Source organism: Melospiza georgiana, chromosome 1 (assembly GCF_028018845.1).
Source record: "Melospiza georgiana isolate bMelGeo1 chromosome 1, bMelGeo1.pri, whole genome shotgun sequence".
Classification (NCBI taxonomy): Eukaryota; Metazoa; Chordata; class Aves; order Passeriformes; family Passerellidae; genus Melospiza; species Melospiza georgiana.
In genome coordinates this window covers 135,009,036-135,035,078 of record NC_080430.1, presented here as the reverse complement: position 1 = coordinate 135,035,078, position 26,043 = coordinate 135,009,036, and the positions used below count along the sequence as shown (strand labels likewise).

At 36.5% G+C, this 26,043-nt stretch overlaps 1 protein-coding gene across 1 annotated transcript in view; it reads left to right on the top strand.

Moving 5' to 3' along the window:
• SLC26A7 (solute carrier family 26 member 7) overlaps positions 1–25,711 on the top strand; it is a 64,644-nt gene extending 38,933 nt beyond the window's left edge. Inside the window, exons 9-18 of the mRNA XM_058033538.1 lie at positions 2,055–2,132; positions 3,606–3,701; positions 10,408–10,514; positions 12,656–12,722; positions 16,391–16,507; positions 18,229–18,277; positions 20,917–21,017; positions 23,445–23,499; positions 23,587–23,690; positions 25,676–25,711. Coding sequence (XP_057889521.1) covers positions 2,055–2,132; positions 3,606–3,701; positions 10,408–10,514; positions 12,656–12,722; positions 16,391–16,507; positions 18,229–18,277; positions 20,917–21,017; positions 23,445–23,499; positions 23,587–23,690; positions 25,676–25,711 — 810 coding nt within the window. The remainder of the gene's footprint in view (positions 1–2,054; positions 2,133–3,605; positions 3,702–10,407; positions 10,515–12,655; positions 12,723–16,390; positions 16,508–18,228; positions 18,278–20,916; positions 21,018–23,444; positions 23,500–23,586; positions 23,691–25,675) is intronic.
• The last annotated feature ends 332 nt before the right edge of the window (positions 25,712–26,043 follow it).

Here is a 26,043-nt window from a genome sequence, read left to right as displayed (position 1 = left end):
CCATAGGTAGTTTCTCCTCAACCACGCCTTGCAATTATTTCTTATGCAGATGCCACAATATTAAGGAATTATACAGGACTTTACTCCAATAATCTACATGTTAAATAACTGCTAATTAGCCTACAGAGTACTTTGAACTCAAAAATTAATAATCTAACAAATAATAATCTTGAAAAGTATTTATATGAAAATATTTTAGCTACCATTTGGCTATTAGTTATTTCATGTATTTTAGTTGAATTTTATGTCATACAATGAGCTGTCATCCTCACAGACATTCTCTTCTGTAATCTGTTAATGTACTGAATGTACAATTTACAGTTGACTGCATCATGCTGTACTGGCTTTTCCATGGAAGATTTGAGGTAACCTGCAGACCTATAACCTTGAGGCATATGGGATACTTGAGCACCCTGGCTCTGGTACATGAAGGGAAAGACCCTGATAAAAGGTTATTCAACACATGAAATGAAAAAAGAAACACTGTAATTCAATTTCAAGACAGCAAACACGCAATAAAAATCTGCTTGGTTTACCCATTGGTTTCACAGTATAGCAGTGCCTGTGTCTAAAAGTTAAGAGTGTGTTTATGAGAGTACTATGAGAGTATTTTATTATGCATAACAATCTCTCCCGTGCCTTCCTGGAAAGAAACACATCAACTTAATGCTCTCCTTTGTGGCTGTCCAGACAGAATGAGGAGATGACAAGATCATCACTTATAAATATTGGTCAGGTCATAGGCAAAAAGAGGCCTTTCCTTAACTTAGAGGGAAGTCAGTTTGGCAGAGCACATGGAAGAAATGCAAAGAGCCTTTCAGGGGCACAGAGGAGTCTTTTTATCTCAAATTGGCTATACTCTCAGGTATAGCCAATCCAGGGCTATACCTGGATTGCACTTTTGTCATTTGTTCCTCAGTGATATATTTTCCTGGGAGAAAAGAAAAGTGAAAAACTCTGTGATGGACTAGAAGCATCCTTCAAATAGAATCAACACTTTTTTTTCTTGCTCTTCATGAAGGCAGAAAGAGGGAAAAGTTCCTTGTGACTTTACCAGCAGATTTTCTGTCCCTTTTTATGTAAACACTCTGTCTATCCTTCTTGATGGTATTTTTAAGTACACCATGACTTTAATTTTCCAGTGTTTTAACAACTTGTCTGGTTTTGTTTTTAACAACTTGTCTCTTAAAATGAAACCTAATTATTTTAGTAAAGAAACATATTATCAATATAAAAATAAAGTGAGCATCTGTCTACTTATCGTCAAAAACCTTCTGTGAATCTGAACTGTATATTTATAAGAGCAGAAGTACTCAGTGAGCACTCACAGCAGAATGGGACAGTGCAATTTTACTGTCATTTTCCATCAGATTAATACCGTATATACTGTGAAGAAATATGTAATTATTAGACCATATATTTTTCTGAATTTATATTACTTGCATTATTGCATTATTACTTATAATCTTTAACGTACTTTTTAAATGGTACTTACATTTTCTTAAGTAAATACACTGATATTAAAATGAAATTGTTAGTGGTTTATGGTTTAAAAATAGTTTTCTTTTAGTGTTAATCCCAACAAAAGAAGTCAGAAATCTTCTCTTGTGGAAAAAATGATAGCATACATAATTCTTGCTTAGTGCTATGACAGATCTGTTATTTAGTACAACATAGGGTGCATGGCTATAAATATGTTGCAGAATGACAGTGGGTGCTGAGAAACTTCTGGGATGAGACATTGCACACACACGTTCCACTTAATACCCAAATGTGAAGTGATGCTCTGATCTGTGTCAGGGTGCTGGCAGCAGGGTCAAGCACAGATGTTGAGATCTCTCACTATCTCATCACTGTAGCTGATTAAAGGTAATAATCAGAGATTAAAATTGAAATTATATGCATCTGCAATGCACAGATACGTTAATAGCTAACACTTTCAACATCTGATTCTTGACTTTGTCTACAATATTTTAAAATTAGTCCTTTTCACAATTTCTTTATTGTTTTTGTTGTTAGACTGAATGATCTGCAACTCTTGTTTATTGTTTTAGGTGGCTTGCCTTATCTCTTGTGTATTAATTCTTGTGGTGATCTACACAATAGGACCTCTGCTGTACTGGCTTCCTATGGTATGCTACTTAACTTTTTTAAAGATTAAGATGTCAAACATTTTCTAAGGACATTTTCTTCCAGGGAAAGACAGTGCAACCTTTAAAACAGCTCTATTTAATTTCAGTGGCTGAAAGAATAGTAAGGGTATGGTAAATCTTGAAATCATAAAGTACAGAGGTGACAGCATAAGACATATAGATTTTAGACATATATAGTTACATATATAGGCTATCACATCAGAGTATAGAAGTGAATTCCTCTTCTACTTACTTTTGACATGTAGTTTACAAACAATATACGTCCAGGTCGCTGCGGATTTGTAAATTGACAAAGTGTCATAGAAATTAATGAAGATTAATGATATTTTTCCTGATATGCACATGATACAAATTTTGCTTTTCAGATAGATATGATACAAATTATTTTAAATAGTGATATATAGCTTATGACAAAAAGACTATAAAGTATTCTTATATCTCTGTCATACATCTATGCTAAGACTCTTTAAAGTAGTGTGACATCTTTTCACATAAGCTATATCTAGCCTTTGGTATTACAAATTAATAGTTAATTTTAACTAGAGGCATGTCAAAGCTGCTAAATACAGCTCCAAAATTATCCACAATTCTGCCATGTATGTACATGAAGTTTTAACTCAACTATGTTTTAAACTTGCTTGGTGCTATTGTTTACATGGTGTCATGAAAGTTCTCACTTTTCAAACACAGATCCTTTTATAGCTTATTTTAACCATGCAAAGTAAGGACACTTGAAGATGGGTACACAATATGTCCTGGGTTTTTTGCTATACTTCTTCCCTGCTTTCATTTGTTTTCATATGGATTATGGGTAAATTTTGACCAGTTTCCTGTAGGTTTTTCTACCCATATTTTAAAAATACTTTTTGGTTTTTGCTTTCTTAATAATTTATTTCTCTTCTAATATGCTTTTTCAGCCCCATCTCTGCACTGTAAGTCCATTGGTTTGTATTCCATTATTTTTGGCTCTAGATGATTTCTTCATCCATCTCCTCCTACTTCCTGAGTCAAAGAACAAAAAAATAATTTTTTTTGCCTCAAAATTAATGGACCTTTGCCCTAGAGGCCTTCTCTAGGGATGGGAAGGAAGTGAGGAAAGGGAGTTACAATTCTTCACTGCATAGAAGTTGAGTGATGATTTGCTTTCGAGTCCTTCAGACTGTGGCAGAATGTATTTGGTCTGGTGAGGCGTGGAAGAGTCTTGAGTAGTCCTGAGGTTTCTGTCATTTTTCTCTCAGTTAGGTAGCCTGTAGATTGCCTTCACAAAAAAAATGGGGATAGGGTGGTTGTTGCAGTTAGCAGCTGTCACAAGGACACCTGTGCTTATCCCATTTTCTAAACATCTACCAGTTTTTTTATAATTTAAATATGATATTGACTGCTAAATTAAAGAAACAGCATTTGTTTTCACTAACAACTATGCAAATGGCTTTTGTGTTTGTGTCTTTGCAGTGTGTGTTAGCAAGCATTATTGTTGTGGGCTTGAAGGGGATGCTAATGCAGTTCCGTGACTTAAAAAAATATTGGAATGTGGATAAAATAGACTGGGTAAGTAAAACTTAATGTAAGGAGGTTTTCCTGAGACCATTTGGCAAACATCTGTTAACTAAACTTTAACAGTTCTGTGACCCTAGAAGAAATAAGTGCAAGATATTATTAGTAGTACTTTTTGTGCACTATCAGCTCAGAATAACAAGATCTGTAATATCAGTTGTATTAAAAAATAACATTTTAACCAACGACAAAGAATCAAACCTGATGCTAGAGATATATATGCAGACAGATCAAGACAATATGAGCAAATATGTGTCTAATTTTTATGTCTTTCCTATCTGTTTAACATGCTTTTGTTATTGTAGTGTTATTGAAGAGATTTTGGTAGCATCCTATCCTCTGGGAATAGGGAATGACCACACAGGTCAAACAGAACTAGTGATGCAGGAAGATAAATAGTGAGGGGTGCTGTAGGTAAATTGACTTAATTCTTTCAGATTTTGCAGAAATCTATCTACTGTTTGAACACAGTGAAAGATTCTGCACTATGAGAGGAGGAATACATCAGAAAAAGTAGATAGGTGAAGAGATAGAGTATGAAAATTTAGTTTGATGCAAAGTCTAAATAGTCTGAGAGAATTTGCAAGAATTCCATAGTAAAGATGAATCCTGGATGTAAGAAGACTCCTGGATTTCTCTTCTGTGGGAGATTTTGGGTGTAATGGCCCATTAGTGGAACCAAATTTTCTGCTGACGTCCTGCATGTTTGAGTTAACAATATTCAGAAAGGTATTTTGGCCACATAGTCCTTGTCTGTGGTGGGAAATACAGGTAATTGGAGTTGATAGGACTTTTTTGAATCCACCAGTTACTTAGCATTAGCAGTAATGGTTAAGTCTAGAAAGAATAAAACTTTTTTTGTTAGACTACTGCATTTTAGTATGGGGAACAGAGCTGAGTAAGCAACATCAAGTTTGTGAGACTTTTCACACTTGGTTGCAGAAAACTAGAGGTTCAGAAGACTTGTTTTTGGAGGTTTCTTTTGTATTATCCAGAAGAAAAGTTCTGTATTTCCTGAAATATTTGCTTCCTCAAGCAGTAAAATTCTGAAAATATTTTCTGTCTCTTGTTTTGTATTTGATCTTCAGCTTAACCCATGTTGCCAATGACAGAAATTATGGATGATGTGGATCAAGAATTATTTTGGGAACAATAGACTTAAAAACATTTAAGTCATTAACATTTAAACATTGGTAGCTATGGGAGAGAGATATATCTTCTCCATCAGTTCATTGAGATAATAAGTAGTTACACTTTCCAGCAGGATATTTTGGAATCTCACTAAATTTGACGTGTCTTCACAGATAGACGAACCTGACTGATTTTTGCTTTTCTGGTTTTGGCAGAAAAGGTTGTGTGAGTAGTTAGTTATTACATTTCTGACATCTGTCATCATTTCTAAGAGAGGCTATAGAATGGGGGAGTTTGCTGGGCTCATCTTTTTGACTAAACATACTTGAGCAATGATTTATCTTCAAGTAGTTTAACCATCAGTCCTTAGCTTGACAGGATTAAGTATCTTGCCTTAAATAGCATAGTTTAAAGAAAGGCTATAAACATTGATCTTGCATTGCTGCCTGCTCTGAGGAGCCCCACCAAGGCCAGTGATTTGTGTAACTACACTGGTTATTTTGGCCTGAAAGGATTCACCCCAGTAACTGACAGAACACAAGAAATGAATCATTCCATTACCCAGGTTATCCAAAGTGTTCTGAAGACAGAAACCCTAACAAAACATTTGGAAATGATTAGCAATTGTCCTTTCTGGAACTGATTCTTTGAAGGGTGTGTGTCATGTAGAATTGAAGTCAGGTTTGTTTTGGTTATAGGTTTGGCAAATGATTGTGCATAGAAATGGAATATTATGGAGTTTTTTACCTTGTTCCTTTATACTTCTTTAAGCATCTCATTAGATACAAATGGGATGAATATATTTATTTATATTTATTGATTAGTTGTCTATAAACACAATCCTTTTAAATGTAGAAGGCATGATATTGTTCAGGGGTTGGATTTGAGGAAATCCATTGGTTCCTCGAATCACAGGACATTCTGTGTTTCTATGAAATCTCTTCTTTCAGCCATGGGTGGCTTTTTCTTTCAGATTTACATCCTCTCAAATCACATTTGATTACTTTTCAGCTACTACCCCACTGGTTTTATTCCAGAGGTTTCTTTCTTGCCATTTAAACTTCAAATGTCTCCTGCTTCAGTTAAGGTCTTCTGTCAGTCCCTACACCTTGGCTGGATGACTTCAACAATCTCAGATTAATAACTGCATTATTCCACTATATATGTTATATGCATAACTGAGAGTGATTTGTCTTGATCTTTTTTTCTGCTTTTTCTGAGAAAAGCCAGGAAGCTAATCTGACCTTGTCTGTAAATACATCTCACTTCTCAGGTCCTCAGGTCAAAAGATTATTTCCTTGTCCTTCCTGTAAGCCTAATTTCTTATGCAGGCCAATTTTCTAGCTTTCTGTTTTTATTCTCCAGCTTGATAGGGCTGGTGATACCTGTGATATTCTCCTAATATAACTAAAAAGGCCAGTGAAGTTCTTGTTAACTTTTGATTTTAAGGCTCAGGATCACATATAAGCTGCCTTTTAAGACAGGCAAAAATACTACCTGGCAATGGACTGCTGAAGAAAAATGTTCTCTTTGCTGTTAACAGTTGGACTTGAAAGTAACCAGAGATGGGGGGAAATATTTCAGAAGGTGATGTTCTAAGTGAAAAATTATAACAGAATAAGGATCATTTTCATGAGTTAATTATATACCAGGGATTTGAGAAGTTCAGCAATGAAATACTCTGGCATTTAAAGAGAAAAAAATATGTTTTAAAGTTACATATATGTCTTGACCAGAAAATGACCACAGCTGAGACAAAGCCAGGTTGCATGCCTGACATTTAAAGTAGAAAGAATGGCCAGAATTTATGGTAAAAATGACACATTCCCAACATGGTGTTGTGATGAGTGGCAGTTATGGATCCATGCAGCATGAATCATAATTGTATGCACATATATTAATATTAAAGGATGTAAGGAATGCTACTAATTCAGCAATTAAAGTAGATCCAAGAATGAGGGTCTCATTTTTGACAAGTATCCTCCAAGATCTTGCCAGTGTGAAATTCTGGGACATGTATCCAATATCCTGTCAATCTATTTTGTCAAAATATTTAGAGAAGAGGCCCTAGAAAGGGTCTTCCTTGAAATCTGGATCTCCTTAGTGCATTTTCTTGGGGTTTTTTACAACTTCTTCAGATACTATCCTCAGGATGAAAATGGCCTCTTGAATTTGTTCATCACACATGAGTCCTGATTTGTGAGAGGGCTCTGAGAGCTCTCAGGGCTCTGCTATGCTTTACAAAGAGAGTGCTCTGCTCTGCTTTCCTCTACAAAGTAGGAAACCATCTCTTCTATGAGAATTTTTTACATCCATGATTCTATCTTATGACATCCTAGGGAGATTTTCTGGTTTTCCTGCCTTAGTGAATATGCTAGTGTGAGTTATATTACTTGTGCTGCAGGTGGTATCAAAGAACTACAGTACCACTTTAGGATCATTTAGGATCATTTAGGTTGGGAAAGACCTTTAAAGACCATCTAGTCCCACTGCTAATCCAACACTGCCAAGTCTACTCCTAAACCATGTCCCTGAGTGCATTAGGCAGTTCCTGCCCTATGGCTGTGGTGGGCTTCACTTGAATGCCAAGTTTTCATGAAGGGTATGCTGAGGATGAATGCACACATTAGTCATTTGTCTGCAGAAGGATGTGGGACCATGGCCATGTCACTCAGTCCTTTGAGCCAGAGCCTCCTCCCAGACTCCAGCATCCTCTGCTGAGACAGTTTTGGAATGAGCAGGACTTTAATGGGATTCTTTTGGCTATATGCTGGAGGGCCTCTGTTAGAGCAGCTCATCACAGCCTCATATTACAGACAGCACAGAACTGGTCAGCTGAGACATGTTCATCTCTTCCTCCATTAAGCTACAGCATAACCAGGTAGGAGTTAGATGAACTGCATCCTAAATTTTATCCATTCTGATCACCATCCATTGATTATGGTAGGAGACTAGACAGCTGTGTTGCAGATAGCTACATGCAAGGAACCCTACCCATTCAGGCAACAGCTGATCATCTCCTCAGTTTGCAATGAAACAAGGCAAGTGCATAATCTGCTTTTAAACTGTACCTAAACACTTATTATCACCATACCTTAGCATTGCATTGTTTGGCTCTAGGTTCAGGAAGTATTCTGCAACTTGTTTATATGATATTTTTCCTACCAAATGCAGATTTTAGACTGTCATCAATGGTGGATAATTAGACTCTATGAAATGGAAAGTCTAGAGGAGGCAGCTGCTATACACAATCACTGTACCTCTCAGTGCTTCTGATACTTTCTGGTACATACAGGAGTTGACACAAATCTATTTCTTCTACTTGTTTCTTTTCCCCCTCTTTAGAGTTTTCTTTAAATTAGTACAGTACTTTGAAGGTGGATTTTGTTTTGGTTTTTGATATTAGCATGTGCTTATAACACATTATTGCTATGATCTGAAGACTGATTAGATTCTATCTGTCCGGGAGTATGCAATAACCATATTGAGGTAAGCTGCCAAGCATAACTTTGATATTTTTATCACTTCTATGTTGAACTTTGCAATAACCCATGAATTAAAAAAAAAAAAAAAAAGTCTATCAAATGAACATAACTTCTTTCTACAAGTTTGATGCTACCCTAATTAAAGAAGAACTGTTTCCAGGCCAATATAAAGCACTAAAAGAGTGGTTGATTAATGAGAGTATGAGTTTTGGCCCAGCCTCTACAACAATGGCAGTCTCTGAATACAGTTAAGATGTAAGGTACTAGGCTGCTGGAGAGGCACTTAACTAGCTATCTCAGTAGTCAGCAGTACTTAAACATTTCTGGCTTTGATTCTTCCTATGCAGACTTTGTATTGTGTTTTTGTGCTGTTTTCTTCTGAGACATAAGAAGTTTGCAGGTCTGCAGCAGTGATTTAGTCAGATGTGATGAGGTTCAGGTCTGCAGCTGAACTGGATTGCACTGGAGTGGATTCAGGTGCTGTCAAGGGTTCAGCCTTATTAAGATAGTCAAATTCTTGATCTCACTGATTTTCAGGTTTTCAGTAGTTCTGTTAGGCTTAGGTGAGTTTCTTTATAAATATATGTTGGATTTATAAATCTTAGCATTACTTTCTTATTCATTAATCAGATGTCAATATCTGCTGTTCATAAAGGTGGTCTTTGCAAATATATGCACAACACTTCATATAAGATGTCATGTCAAAATACAGCTCGTGATTAAGGACAGTTTCAGAGGATGAGCCACCTCCTTACCTGGCAGCCCTCCTGTTGAACAAACTGAAAAGTCTTTTGTGGTAGTTAGGAATCTTGAAGATGAGGGGGGAAAAGGTTTCTCAACAGTCACGTAACATTCTGTCCTCTGTGAAGCACAAGTTAGCATGGTATGAATTACACTTAATAATTCATAAAATAACAGTTCTGAAATCTGCTCAGGCAAAATCCCTGTGCTTGGGCTGAAAGTATTCTATTGTTTCTGGCTTTCGTGAGTTAAGTGAAGGAAACAGAAAAGATAATCTTAAAAATTACTGTGCCGTTGTAATGCGATCTGTTATTGTGCAAACATGAACAAGCAGCTCTGTAATTCTTAAAATGGGCACCTGTGGGGATCAGTATATACAGAAAAATGAAAATACTTTCCAGTCTTTTTTAACACCTTTTATATAAAGATTAGATGGCAATCTTGGCTTAAGGCTCCCTCAAGGAAAGAAAGATGTGTTTTATCATACCAATTAGGTGTGTATAAGAAATCGAGTAATTCACACTTTTATTTTAATTGTAAAATCTGCATGTCTCTTGGCTGTACACATCATTGTAGTATGGAAAGAAAAGTGATCATTTCTGGTAAGAAAATAATTAAGGAAAAATTGAAATGTGAAAGTTTTGTAATGTTTTTTAAAATTTCTTTTTAAAGTGACCTTAGTTTCAAATATGCTACTGAGTATTTTTAAAATTTGTATTTAAAATTAATCCAAAGTTTTAGTAATCAAATATTGAAAGATGAGGAGGTAATATGAAATCTCACCATTTCCATTGGAAGGAATTAATTCCTCAGTAATTTTTATTTGTAATAGAGTTGTTTCAGTCAGCTGTACTCTGATAAATGCCACTTTTAATCAGCCTCCTTGCCAATCATAATTCCCACTTGTATGATTAGTGGAAGAAAAGGTCTCTGTATGTGACCTCATTAGGGCACCTCTTTATGGGAAAGGAAAGGAGGATTTAAAATCTATGCAGCGAAGAAGGTGATGAGAATTTGCAATGTAAAAAATAAAATACAGGTTTCTGAAACAACTGAGTTGATTCTGACTTAAGCTGTTAGCAGAAGTACAAATGCTATTTTAAGTAACCCTGGAAGGAACCTCTGTGAGCACTGGGAAGAGCTGTGCCATGCTGCATGTGGTTCCCCATGGGGAGGCATTACTTTAATTGCTAATTCAGTCTTCAGTATTTGCCAGTTCAAAGATCCAAATGTTCACATCTGAGAAACTAGCTTAGTTTTAAAAATCTTTATTTCTGATTCATAAAATGCACATTGCTATAAAATTTGAAACTAACCACTTCTTTTTGCTCCCCTCCTTAAAGAGCATCTGGGTTAGTACCTATGTGTTTACAATATGCTTTGCTGCTAACGTGGGACTGTTGTATGGCGTGGTGTGCACTATAGCAATCGTGATTTTCCGCCTTCCCAGGTAAGAAACGATTTATTGAAATGTTCCACTAGCACCTCATTATGTATTCCTTCTGCATATTGCTTCACAGTCAGGATAGACATACGGTATACTAAATTTAACAACTAAACTTCAGGTTTTTAGTTGCAGAAAATTGCAAGATAAGACAATTCAAAAGTAAAAGTCACATCTGTCCATTTACTGTAGACTAAGGAATCTCTAAAACATTTTATAAAATGGCATTTTTTTGTGATTTCTCTTATTATTACACATCTGTAGGATTCATTATGTGAAGGTAGCATAAAATCAACTGGAAGATTACTAATATTATTTTCCGTTAGATATTTATTTGCTCCTTAAGAAAAAAGTATGTCTGGCAAGCTTTAGTAACTAAGAGCCTTTATAAACTCCTAGGTACTATGTTGCACAGGAATTGGTAGCTGACAATTGCACTGCTAATACAGATTAATGAAACATAACTGTACAACTATTCTAATGTCTAGCAAAATGTGTAATTTCTGGGCACGACTTAGAAAAGTCAAGACAAATAAACTAGAGCCATCAGAAGTTTGGGTTTTTTTGGTCTTTTTTTTTTTTTTTTTTTTTTTTTAATTTTTTATTAATATATTATAGTTGCTACTTTGGATCATGAGCAAAGGGAAATATAGCTGAGGTTCATGATTGATTTGTGCTACAAAATTAATCCACAGCTCACTAGTCCTGGAAATGACTTGCTGCTTGCATGCAGTTGTTTGCATGAACATTGAATCCCAGTGAAATTAAGCACATTATAGACAGCTCGATTAAATGCTTGTTAAAGTTAATGGTGTTAGACATTTGTGCACAGCTTTATTCTCATAGAATAAGTTAAAGAACCAGCATGAAAATAGTTCAAAATTTCAAGGCAGTTAAAAATATTGGGAAATTGCTTCTGCTTGAATTAACTGATACATTTGTGATAACATTGTGCTACTCAGCAAACTAAAATTTTGGTAAATTCTGTAGTAAAGCAAAAGGCAAGTTTTGTCCTGAGCCTGGATGTTAGAGGCTCTCCAAAAGCAGAAGTGATGGATATTTAACAGAAAGAGCCAGATGTAGAGGAGACCTCAGTCTGAACCTGCACTTATTAATGTAAATAAGACTCTTCCTGCAGATCTCTGTGTTCAGTAAAGCTGCACATGATTGTCCACACCATCTAAAGGCATTGAACAAGGCAGCAGCCCTAAAACTGGCACGGCACAGATGGGGTTAATGAGATAATGTGTAGTAAGCCGTGCAATCATGAGCAGAAGTGTTAGCAGAAGCGAAGCAAGGAAAATACCATAGATTATTTATTGTAAAGTTTCTGTTCAGATGTCAGAGTGCTGGATGTGGTACATGTTATGTATCAGACTGTATTAACAGCAGCCACAGCTACAGCTTCATTTATGCAGAGATGAGAGAACAGCTGATGTTTGCAAGGCTCATTTATCTGGCCCCAATACCTGCAAATACTCCTGGTATATTGGCGCATCTGTCTCAGAGGATAGAGAGTTCCAGTTAAATGTGTTCCTGTAAATGACATGTTGAATCAGAAGATTCTAACACTGAGCTCCTTTTCCAAGGCATTTTTCTCTTTTCTCTCTGTAGAGAGCATAGGAATACTGGTGCTTTCCAGTAAGTCCCCCATTTTGATAGCTAGAATGCAATGTTCTGCTTCATCATGTAAAGATGTGTCAATTTCAATGACAAATTAAATATCTTTGTTTTGCGTGACCCACAACTATTATACATATTTATTTTCCCTTTCCTTACAATATGATCTTTGCAGGTAAAAAATATTAATTAAACTTCTTTACTTTTGAAGATATAGATTATTTATGAGCTACCTTGACTTGAAAGTAGCTCTGGCCAGCAAACAAAAATTAAAATTAAGATATTCTTCACAAAAGAATTTCATTATTCATATTTTCAAAGTGATCTCACAATTCTAAAATGAGCTTTTTACAGTTTAAGAGGATGATTATCAGAAAAGAAAAGGTCTGTAATAACAAGAATACTCCCAGATTGCATTTTTGGGCCTTTAAATTGCTATGCTGTAGCTTGGGGTGTGTGTCTTCTTGTTTCTGTTCAAGACTACTAATGATTAACTGTACAGATTTTTCTCTATGTATTGATCACAGAGCAAAGACACTGAATTTGAAAAATATGAAAGAGGTGGAATACAAATACAAAGTAGAAGATAATTGTGTAAGTTAATTTCTTTTTTAACTTTCTGTGTGTGTGTTTCACTAATTCAGATTTGTTTGCTTTCTCTAGTTAGTTACTAGATCATAATCGGGGAGTCAAGGGAATGCTTTTATGATATGACCACTTGAAATCTAAAGCCAGGATAAAATAATAATATTATAGTTGGCCATCAGAAACTGGAATATTTTCATGGTGGTTCTGCTTGTCTGCAAAGTGATGATAGGCAAGTCCTCTTAGATTTATCTATCTTAGTTTATTTGTCATTTATAGTTATGAATTGCTCTTTCTCAGTGTTTCCTAATTCCTAAACTTAAGTAAATATCTGGCCAGGAATGGCAAGGGCAATCTGAGCATACAATAGCAGTCTCTGTATTATTATCAGTTTTCCTAAAAGCCCTTTGCTATTTTTATCATCCCCAATCTCTTTTCTGAAACCATTTCTCTCCCCAACCCCTCGTGACCAGATTGTCCCAGAGGACACCACAAGGCTGGGCAAAGAGGGGCAGCACCACAAAATGGTTGCAGACTGCTTCGCAAATTTCATCACCCTGTGTACATGAAAAATGGGTGGAAGAATCTCTCCTAAAGACTGTGCCTTTTAAATCTGGCTTCTTAAAAGCTTAAACCAACCAGTCAGATTCTTTGGTTATTTTCATTGCAATTATCATCAAAGTTGCTTTTTGCTCCGGTCTGTGGTAAGGAGAGAAGGGTAATGACCCAGAGAGGTGAACTCCCTCCTCCAAGATGAAATGGTAGGTCAGCAGCCAAGAGAGAAGTAGAACCATGTGTCCTCTCAGCACAGAGCCCCATCACCAGGACACCCTGCCTTTTCTGCTGTGGCAGTTTCTCTTTCCCTTCTTTGTGCTTTTTCCCTTAGTGCTGATGAAGAGTCTTATGTATCACTAAACTATATGCTCAGCAGTTAGTGCTTCACCATTAAGCAGATCTTCTGTAAAGAATGTATTATTTCTGGCAAATGTCTTCCATCAAAGCTATCTTGGGCTAAAAATCTGAACTTCCGAGGGCTCAAGGGCATTTACTGTTTTGGCATGCTGGGAAACGTTGGAATGTGAAAGGTACATAAGAATGGGGAGGACTCTGAAATGTGAATGAAAAACACTGTTGTTGAGGCTGGATCAGGTATCAATTATTATATTACTTTTCATTCTTAATAAAAATGTTGGAGTAACTTTGTCAGAGATGGGTAACAAAAATTTGATTTGTCTGCTATTTTTCATATCGGTCCATGAAGCACTTTGTACAAATGCCTATACTTTTTTTTTTAAAGCTTAAAAAAGCTGGTCCCCTGCTTTTTTTCCCCCTAATTCAGTAAGATTAACGCCAGGAACCTAATAACAAACTAGTGTCTGCAGACAGTGGGGAAAATAACATTATGTTAGAGACGCAAATTGCTCAAGAGCTATTACACAAAACAAAGAAGGAAAATATGCCTTTAATTGAATTTAGAGTCACTGGGTTGCAGCAGGCATTTAGGGTAATTTTTAATGTATGAATGTTAGACTGATCCAAGTTTCCCTGGTAAGTAACAGATTAGACATAAACAACAGGACTTTTAAACATGAAAATATGCAAGCTTAATGATCTACCCGGCCATTAAGGATTTATAGGGGTTATTTCATCAATAAGAGAAAAGACACTTTAATGTGGAAAAAATCAAAGGGAATTTAGAAGGTTATGTGAAACACATTTCATCCCAGGCGTTCGCTGGCACTGAACTCGCACCCGAGCAGAGTGTGCAGGGGAATCGCCCCGGGCCTTCCGAGGGGGGGCAGGAACAGACACCTGAGATAAATTTCCTGCTTTCTTAGCAAGGACACAACAAAGAGGAAGTTTTGGTTTCTTCTGAACAGTTCTTGTCAACAAAGAGTCAAACCAGAGCCAGGAATAACTGGCTGGTCTAATTTAGGTCCAGTTGACCTTGTCCATTCTGGACAAAAATTATACACAAGTCTGCCATTTGCTTGATCTGGCCTTATGATCTGAGTCTTTCAAGTTTTGGCCTTTGTACTTATAGAAGCTTGATCATCACAGGATTTGATCTTTGCACATCAGTCTTCCTTTTTTCTTATCTTTTATCTTCTACTTTGCCATGGCACTGAAGTATCCACTTGTCTCTACACCAAGCTGTCTATAGCATCATTTTTGTGGGAATCTGTGGGATGTCAGAGCATTTCTCCATTCAAGCATATACCATGCTTTGTTTTGCCCTTAGTTTAGAGCTCTACTCCATACAAACAGATACATTTTAACGGCCAGTTGAGTTTTGCCACATATCTGACTGTGGCAAAACTCATTTGTGGTATTTTCTGCAATCACATCCCACAGGTGTAGGTAAATTGCGCAAAGTCCCTACACATAGTCTGGGGTTCCTTGCCTCAGTTGGGATGTTTGAAATGTTTCCTGTATTTCATGGTCACTGTGGTGGTGTCTGAGAGATCATCTCATTCCCAGAAGTCTGAATAGCAGTTTACAATAAGGAGATAGTTTATGTGGTTTGTGGTTCCATTTCTGTTTTGCTTGAAAGTCTGTTGGGAAAACTGCCTATCTTCAATGCAATCCCGAACAATTTTTAACTACCTAAAAATTGATCTGTGTCAGCTCCACTTACTTGTGTTTGACTGTGACCTTGTTACATGATTTTTGTTAGGAAGAAAGAGTATTTTTTGACATTTATTCTCTTGCAAATTCTTGATTTTTGCTTCCATTGTCACACAACCTGCGGAAGATTGGGAGTTCAATAGAAGCAACTTCTACAGAAGTCTACAAAACCAGTCTTTAAGCATGTCTTACTGCTGTCCAATATATATATATAAATATTAATTTTCTTACTGGCTTTTGAAGATTTTTTTATATGTACATCTTGAGAATGAGAGAAATAGCGCTTGTTTTGTGCAAAATGTCTGCCACTTGTACCTGAGGGTTTTGGAACATTATCTAGTGTCCTTCCAAAATTGTTCTGCTGTGTAACATTTATGTTTTGAGCTGCACAGTCTGACTGAAGGTGCTGGTAAGCTGGTTGTAGCTTATTTAGTGAAGTGCATAGACACGCTCAAGGGCAATGGAGAGTTGTGAAGATTATTGTGTTGGTGGTAGAAATATGCTGGTAAAGCTTTAAATGTGCCACTCAAGGTTGATCTGTATCCATTAAATATTTTCAGGGAGAACTGTCTCTGTACTAAGGTCATCTTCAGATGAGCAAGATGATTATTGCCAGCTTTCCCCAAACCACCCGCAGTGTTTGCCCTAAATCCTTGTGTACTTTTTACAAGATGCGTTTGTCTAATAAAATATATTCCCTGTCTGCAAATGTTACCTTGTCTATGCTTGGGGAATCACACCAACTGAAATAGTGCTATTATAATTGTTAGCTAATAGTTCTTAGTATTATGCCTCATAATGTCTATGCTTGTTTTCACGCTAAATAGTATTATAGATAATTTTCATTATATATTACTTGTGTTTCCATTCTTACTTCAGTTATGTGTGAAGGCTAATCAATATAATTATCTGTTAAATCATTTTCACAATCCAAAGCTCCTCCTAGGTTAATTCACAGGTTTTTTCAGGTTTTTTAAAGAAATGAGTCTGGGGTTTGTTCTCCAAATCCAAGATGAACTATTCAGCATTATGTTTATTTCACTCCCCAGGAATCACTAAAACAGGTAAAAATAGTTTCAGTCAACAGCCCATTAGTCTTTTTGAATGCCAGAAAATTTCACGCTGACCTGTTAAAGATAATCCAGAAGGATGGCATGAGCAGCCAGGTATGTGATATTGTAAACCAGGTGGGATGTGCTTTATACTTCAGTAATCACCATGACTAGCTTGAAGATTGTGTTTGCCTTCCTTGCATTTCTTAGAGAATGCAATCAGATACTGAAACAGGTATAAAGAAGCAACATTTGAAATTATTCCTTTAGAAAAAAGCTAATTCTAATCTTAATCAGATTCAAAATGGACTATTTTTGTATTACTTGAAAATAATATCCCTTCTATTTCTGCTTATGGTCCTGTAAGAGACATTAAAGCACTTATCCAAAACTCAAAAATTTCTAGAAGAACTTACATAATCTCATCTGATATAAGGCTGGGATTTTAGAAAGACAATGAGTAGCTACAAATGTGCTTGAATAAAATGTGATTTTTTTTTTCCTGGAGATAAATTCCTGAAAGATGGACACTTCATTTCTAACTATAAATAATTTTGGGAGAATTAGGAAGAAAGTGGCTACATTTTATCAATGATATTGCTTCTTTTTCCTCCTTTGCACTGATTGGATTAGAAAAATAAATAGTATGCAAATTAGGTATATCACATTTTTGCAGAATATCCCTGTAAGTATAGTATTTTTCCAAGTTCATCTGCACATAACTACTGCAACTTCCTGCAACACTTCCTAAAAGGGAAAAGATAAATTATCATTTTTCTATCAGTGCCATGAAGACATTCCAATATGATACAATGCTCACCGTAGACTATTTCATCCATTTTGTCAAATTGGGCTCAGAAAATCCAAGCTGTGTCTTAGATGGGTTGTTAAGACAGCAACGTGTCTTAACCACCTCTGCTGTCCCTTGACAAAGAGTTGTGCTACCCATATGTACTTGGGTGGAAATTCAGCTCAGAAAATGTGATGCCTTTTTCCCTTGGTTTTGCTAGGCTGACTGATTTGGATTAGTAAGATAAAAAGCCTCCAAACAGGGAGAAATTACTTAGGATTTCCATGGAATTAATTTGAATCACTTTAATAAGTTAATTTGTATGTTACTTATAAAGGAGATTTTATCCTTTGTTTCTTCTGTAAGGTACTCAGCAGTACAGCTGCCTGAAACTCTGCCCTTTCTTTAAAATTTTTTTTGTTGTTGAGTAGATGTCTTTCTGTAGCACATAATGGGTGTGAAAAAAATGCAACTTCACTTTTGTTTCTGTGCTTTGTGTCTGGTTTTAACTCATGTTTCTACTGAGAATTTACACATTGAAATAACCATTATAAAATTATCCAGATAAATGTAACTCTTCAATAAATTTATATGTCAAAAATGTTCTTACTAAAATATTAGCATAGCAAATGAGATTGCAGCAAATAGAAAATTAATCAAAAGTTAATCTTATAAAATCACTGCCAAGAATTTTTCTTGTCAAGAACATTTTTCCCATCTTTTGACCACTTCTTAACCACCCCCTGCTTTCCAAAAGCATTGTTTCCAAAATATGCTTTCTAGTGAATCCAAGCTTGACAGAGGTTGAGCCAGCTAAAAAGAAATGCAAATATCAGTTTGAGTATGTATCTCAGCATTCTTCTCAAGTTATACCAGAAAATATTATACATGCAACAGGCTATTGCATAGGGCATGATTTTGGAGAGAATGAGTTAACTTTGGTACTGAGAAACAGAATTCTTATGTATTGCATTGATTTTCTCTCTTCACTGCGCAATGGACTGGTTTTCCTTGGTATGTTAATAATGTGCTGCTTTTATTTCAGTGTGAGCAGAACACATTGCTCTGTTCATTTTCCAATGGAAGTTGCCATGGTGAGTTTGTTACCTACAAATGGTGTTAAAACAAGATGGATGTAAGTGTGCAAAATAGTTCCACATTTTTCTATATATTTATAGGTGCACACAAGTTCTGAGGAAATAAATATTTTCAGTTAGACCAAACATTCAATGAAGCATGAATGCTAAATTAAATTATGCTAACCTTGGCCTAATAAGTCCTGTAATTCATTCTGGTTTTGACAGACTTTTTAAGATTTCAAAAGCAGGGAACCCCTTGAAAATGCCTTTTTTATGGGAGTGGACCCTTCTAGTGGAAGTCTCATTGCCCATCACACATGGGTTGGAACAGGATGATTTAAGGTCCCTTCCAACCCAGCCCATCCTCTGATTCTGTGTCCCTGCTTGTTGGACTGGAATGAGTGTGTGTGTAAAGAGACAGGTACATAGTGGGGGAAACCCTTCCCATACTGTTGCCTGGACTGATCTCCTCACCAGGCTGAAGAGATTGTTTTGCTAAGCTCTGGTCTTGGGGTTTTTTTGCACGCAGAGTATATTAGTATGAAAAAGTAAAAGTAAGATTAGAACTATGTAAAATCTTTGGGATCCTTAACGCCACATAGGAGGAAATCTCAGAAAATGTCAACTGAATTGTTAGTGACACAATAACCACCAATATTATACAGTATATCAATACAATATATAATAAAAACCCCTAGAGCTTTCCTTTCAATTAAGGATTAAGCTGGAAACTCCACTCTTTCCACATTTTGTAGCACTTAAATCAAACCAGAGCACATACATTCCCATGGAGAGCTGCGGCAACCTTTTGCAGTGGATACTTTATACAGATGATTTCATTGTGGACAGAATTAAAACAGTGTTTATTTAAAACCCTTATAAGCATTAAAGCCACAGTAGAAAACCTGATTTGGAGGCTGTTATCTGACTGTTTGCATTTGTTAACTAGACTCAGGACATTTTTATGGTACTACAATGTTTAGTTAACTTAGGGGTGACAAAGTGCTTTGCTGTAGTATAGCAACCTATGAAAAGGGTTATTGAAGATGATATTGTATTTTATTGACTATATTGTAAAATATTATGTTTGAGATCTTACCAGTACATATTTCAGTCATCTTGAAGATGAACTGGTTTGTCATATACAAAAGTGACGGAAAGCACAAGACCTCTTTTCTGAATGCCTAAGACCTGCCTTGAGGACTTAAATGCTGTCATTACTTATATCAACCAGTCTGTGGTGATTCTTCATAGGGTCTTTTCAACAACAAACAGAGAAAAAAGAAAAATCCCTTTAAAAAGAAAAGCAAAATGCTGAGCTTAAATTTTCAAGGATGGGAGCATGAGGACACAATCCTTAAGCCTTATGGCAGTTGTCCAGGAAAACATGGAAAAAAATGTATGCTTTCATCAGAATCTTCCCTTTATCCCTTTGGGGAATACTGTCTCTATCAGCACCAAGTGAAACAGCTGTTCTGGCTCATGCCACTGATCCAAAGAGGGTGCAGGTCTTACCTACCCCCTCATTTAGAGGCCAGAAAGCCTCTATTGCAATTCAGGATGCAGCAGGGAATTATTACACTGAGCCTGGGAGATCACATGAACCCCTCCTGTGTTTCTATCAGAGTAATTTTCAGGAGGTTCTCTCTAAAATCCTATCTTTTTGTTTGTATGTATCTATTCATGCACATTGCACAGAACAGAGACAGTAAATGTCTGGACATGCAAGTCCAAAAGTCTTTGCTCTCAGACTACTGTTGGAAAGGAATTACCACCATTATAAATTTGCATCATGGGAAAATTCCAAGTCTCCTCAATAGTTTAAAATCTTTATCTCTTCTCTGCCAAAGCCATTCAGCTTAACTCATCTTTACAACCAGAATTGCTTTCCTTCATTTTTGTTTTTCAGTTACGTGCATTATGAACAAACATTTGTTCACAGAACAATGTAAATAAGATGTGTAGTATTTTCTAGTTTTCACTTTATGAAAGCCAGCAATCATTTATCTGTGTGCTAGCTCAGGATGCATTTAGAACAGAGTATGTTTTGATTAAACACAAGATGGCCTGAGGTTGAAGAATGAATATAAGAATTTTGCTAATCTTGCCAACACAATTTTCTTCTCCAGCATGAATGTGTAGTTATGTATTAAAAAAATTACCCAGTCAACAACCAGCATAGTAAAACCTTAGAAAAATTAAACACTCCACTTTAGATCTATTTCTTCCTTATGGGTGAATGTTAAGTTAAGCCATAGGCAGGTGTTTAGGGCCTATGGAAATCAGTGTCATATCAGAATTAAAAAAAAAAAAAAGTATATATTGTCTTTGTATACCATGAAAAATCTTCCAAAGAAGCCAACTCAATGAGAAATTAAAGTCTGAAGAAGCAACTGTTTAATTCTTGAGACACTATTGCTGCCTAAAGCATCACCATTAATATATTCTGTCTGTCATCACTTCTTTCCATTGCCCTAAAGGTTCTTCATTTGTTCTTCTAAAATATGGCACTTGCTTTCCTGATACCCCAGCACATAACAATGACAATCTTCTTGTGAGAGTTTGGGCTTATTTTGTTGAGATATCATCATTCTTGTACCCATTTCTTGAGTATTCTCCTTCTAATTAAAGGTTTTCATTTATCAAATGTGTAGGTGAGTTGGTGCAGCCGTGTCACAGTGAGAGACATGTTTTGATATTAGACTGCAGTGGACTGAATTTCTTTGACTACACTGGAGTCTCCGTGCTTCTTCAGGTATTCATGACACTAGAAACATTCTGTATATAATTAGACATATGAGTTATTGGGGCCAACTACTAGTCACTGCACCTATGTCACTGGATAAATCTTTCACCTATAGAAAAGATGAACAGAAATTTGGTATTAAATTGTACTCTGTTTATATACAAAAAATTACATTAAAATATTTCTATTGGGTAACAGAGCAAATATCTAATAATCTAATATTCTATTGGGTAACAGAGAAAATCTATGTATCTATATGTAATGAAGAGGAGTTTTGGAACTTTTCCCTTTTTAAGTTGGTTTTTCGTCATATTTGACCCTGTCATGTCAGTTGTAGAGACGAGTAAATTTACTGCTTTAAAATTTCAGCTTTAATTCTGTGATTTTATCTGTATATTCTACTGTCTGCTAAGCCAGAGGTCAAAACATGATCTTCATCCTTTCTCCTGTGGGCAATATATGTTGCAGACTGGGTTCAGGCAGTGCAGGAGTTCCAAGATGCTCCCAGAAGAATAAACCCAGCAGTCACTGGTTACTGTGGTGAATGGAACTATGTCCAGATGGTGGCTGGCCACAACTGGTGCTCCCTTGGGGACAGTCCTGTTTAATATTTTTGGTGATGATTTGGACAAGGGGATCGAGTACATCGTCAGTCAGTTTGCAGAAGACACCAAGCTGGGTGGGAGTGTTGATCTGCTGGGGGGCAGGAAGGCTCTGCAGAGGGGTCTGGGCAGGCTGAATCATGGCCCAAGGCCAGCTGTGTGAGTGTCAGCCAGGCAAAGTGCTGGGTCCTGCACTCAGGTCACAACAACCCCAGGTGGTGCCACAGGTGGGGCAGAGTGGATGGAAAGACATGGGTTAGTGGTGGACTTGGCAATGCCAAGCCACTGCTTGGACTTGATGATCTTAAAGGTCCTTTCCAATCGAAACATGTCTATGAGTCTACAGTTTCACATAACAAGTAGTTCTATATAGTAGATAAAAAATTATGTTCAAAGCTGTTTCTTACACTTCCATCAGATCTGGAGTTTAAAAGTTGTTTAGTGAGTACAGCGTTAAGTGGGTATGGAAGACTTGGTTTGCATAATTTTTCTGAGTAAGATAGAGGGCTAGATTTGAACTTGGGTCTTGTCCCAGACCTCTTGTTGCCCTAACAATTTTCTCAATTTACTGCAGTGATTGCACAGTGAAGTAAATGTTGCTTTAAAATATTTTTAAATTAAAAGTACACATACAGGCAGGGATATAATGAAAAAGAAAACTGGAAAAATAAGGTTAGTGAGAGTGACTATTAGCTATCAGTACTTTTCCTATCCTTTCGTACTGGGAAGAGTTCATCATAGATAGAAACTGACCTGGATTGCTCTGGTCTGAACTCAGATCACATAGGACTGTTAATTGTTGAACAATAGTCACTAATAGTCTAATATCCATTTGAAATATTGAGCATTCAATATTGTATTCATTTAAAAATTTGTGAAACTGATTTTCAAAAGGTCTTAGAGACCTCCAAGTTACAAATTATCTCAAAGATGTGTTTGACAAATTTGTGAGAGGTAAGTCTGGATGGGCTGTGAAGTGCATAGGTTGGTAGTGCAACCTCTGGATAAACGGTTGGTCCAAAACCAAGTTACTCCTCCTCCTACCAAGATGACCACACTCCACATGTCCTTGTTACACTCCTTCCCAAAATATCATCACTGATGTCAGAGATGGAGGATTTTTGAACTGAGTAAGAATTTTGCTTTATTTTAAAAATAGAATATTCTGATGGGGTTTTCACTGAATCTCCTCCCAGAATTTTTCTACTTCACATGAATTATTTAAACTTTTTCTGAAGCAGTAACTGCTTAGGATATTCCTCATTTGGCAGGAGAATGCCCTACTCTGCTTTTAGAGTTATTTTCACTTTTGTTTTTTTTGGTTTTGTTTTGGTTTGATTTTGTTTTCTATCTTATTAATATTTTGTCTCTGGGGAGCTGAACACTTTCAAAGAAATAATAAAGAACAACTTACTGCTCAATGCAGCATGATAGCTGTGGTGCTTTTTTGATATAAGTCTCAAAGTTTCCTAGGTCTGAGTCCTGTCTGTGTGGACTGGAAGTAAGCATATGGTAAGGACATGCGAAAACACACTGAAAAAAGATAAGTGGAAATAATACCCCTAAAAAATACAGTCAGAAATTGCAAAATTATTACTCAAATTCAGTTTTAATTCTCAGCAGAGCTGTAGAGTACTGTGAAGCAGTGGCAGGAAATAGATGTGGCTTGGTGATGTTTGCGTTATAGAAGGGCTCGCTCTGGTGGCTGCTGGCAGTACAGCTGCTGCAGCAGCACTCCGGGCTCTGCCTACCTTGAATGTGGGCTTTTTGTGAACTTTCTTCTCTGTTGGTATTTTAAACAGTTTTTTTTTAAATTTCTTGTCTTCAAACATAGATTTACGTGGACTGTAAAAACAGATACATCGATGTGTTGCTAGCACACTGCAAAGGCAAGTATCAGCTTACAGTAAAAATTTTAACATGATGGTTTATATATCTTCACCACCTTCTCAGTGCTCATGTTTGTTTTACTGCAGGTTCCTTGATAAAAGCAATGCAGTATGGTGGAAATCTTGACTCTGAAAATCCTGTATTTTTTGAATCTATTTCTTCAGCAATTGATGCCATTCGGATTCACAGGGTAAGACTTACAAGCAGGAGTAGGTGAAGCCTGGAGAGCTTCTTGGATGCTCGCAGCAATTTGTTAAAGTCTGGGAAAGTATTACTCACCCAGTGAACCTTTTATGTAGAAATCTTTTATCTGTCTGTAATCTACAACTAGTCCTCAGGCTGAGAAGTGCAGTTTTCCATTTCTTGCTGCTAGCACTCTCTTCCCATCACCACATCTACTTTTGCAACATCTCCATCTTCTATGATAGATCCAGAGGTGCTGTGTTGTGGTGCTTTAATCTGGGCTCATTCTCCACTGGAAAGATTCATCTAGAAACACCTAACACGGCCCCTCAGTGAGACAAATTAACTCACAGCCTCTTCTGCATTACTGAAACAACACTCCTGTTTCTCAGCCTGGGATGCTTGAAGCTCTTCACACATCAGGACACTGGTCTGACTGAAATGGTTCTGGATCCCCAGCTGGTTTGGTTTGAATTAGAAATCTTGTCTCTGCCCTGCACTGGACCATTCTGTGTTGGTTCACTGGTGGAAAGAGGGGAATTGCACGAGGTAGAAGAGAGAGCAAGAGGGAGAAGGGAGGCTTGAGCATCTATTTACTTGTTCAATGATTCCTGCATTCCTTTTTAAAAAGATTGTAAACCTGGACTTTCCTCTTGAACTATGTGATTCTTTTCCACTGTCATGGCAGTACAAGTGAGTGTCCATTAAAAGCAGTGTGCTTTCCCATAGTTTTATTTATGATTCAAACTTGGCTAGAGCTTGGCTCAGAGCCTTCTCCAAGAGACATTAAACTCATCATGGTCTGCGGTTTGGTCGTTTGTCTTTTGTTCTTCACTTTGTATTTAACTAATTAAATCAGACTTGCCTATGGACAAAACCACTTTCCATTGATTTATCCAGATTAAGGTGAGTTGGCATAGTTGGTCTCGTGAATTGACCAGAAAAACATGTTCTCTTCAGCGCTTTTCAACATTTTTCATTATGTTGTCCTACAAAAAATAATTTGTTGAAATGATAACTGCAGGGCAAAAATAATGGGGTTGGCTATTGTATATTTTGTCTGGGTCTGATTAGATGAATTAGAATGATCGGTGTGTTATAAAATGTCTGCTTTTTATATTGACATTATTAACTTTCCTAACATTCTCGTAAGATAGTTATGTACCAGCATTCCCATTTTATGGAAGTGAAACATAGATAAACCAGGACAAATGTTCATAATGAAAAGGGGGAGTTAAAATTCAAAGTGCACTTTTTAAGGAACTGATTGCTTGTTTCTATCAGAGATGCTAGGCAAGTCAAACCTCTGCATAGTGGCTTAGCAGTTTAGTCTGAAAGGCTTACATGCAAACTCAAATTCTAAATGTAATCATGAACAGTGTACATATACTGCTGGTGCTTCTTCAGAATATTCACAGTATGTACTTCAGGGATTTTTGTGTATTCTTTGTGTTGAACACCTGAAGATAAGGTGGACAGGAATGAAAAGGCAGGGTGACTGCAATAGCAGCAACACACTGCAGCTGCCAGTCTATGTACTCCTCCTGTGCCTTTTTAAGGTGCTGAGGTCAGTAGGACTCTTCAGTGTTAACATGACAGAATAGGCAGAATAGGATAGAAAAAAATACGAGGAAGGGGTTGGAGACTAGCAGAAAGTGATGTGTTCTGATTCACATTTCAGCTTCCCCATATAGCAGGAAATAGTCTTCCACTGTCAGAAAGGTAGAGGTAAGAGGGCTTTGTGGTCCATTTTCATCTCTGCTGCTGTTCAGAAAAGATATTCTTATCTACATGCTCCAATGAAAATGTGTCGTTCTCATTTGTATGTTTATAAATTGGTAGGATACTTGCCTATTACTTTTTGCAGTTAATCTTAAATAACTTTTTTAAATATTAGTGGTGTTTTCAAGCTAGCACTCCTTCATATCCTAATTTTACTTTATATTCTAGGAAAACATTATAATGCCTTTTTTTCTGTTTCTGTCATTTTAGAATTACAGCAAGTTCAGTGAACAGAGTGAATTGTGATGCCCACCCATTGAGCATAGCGAGTTTCATCTGCTCATATTCAAAATGAACTACAACATGGCTTCTCCTTCACTTTTTTCTCCAGCGGATCTCATAGATGATCTTTTGTATACCATATATATTTAGTACGTTCAGTAACGACAGATCTACCTTTCAGAGAGAAAATCTTTCAGCTGTGATCACTCAGAGAATTTTTATGCAATTGTTCTATAGTGGTTTTATAAAATATTTTTATATACATTTATATACAAATTATTAGAAAGCAGACACGAGGTACTGTGTTTACCAGTTAGGTGTATTCATTTAGTATCTTCTATTGTAACATTAGTTGT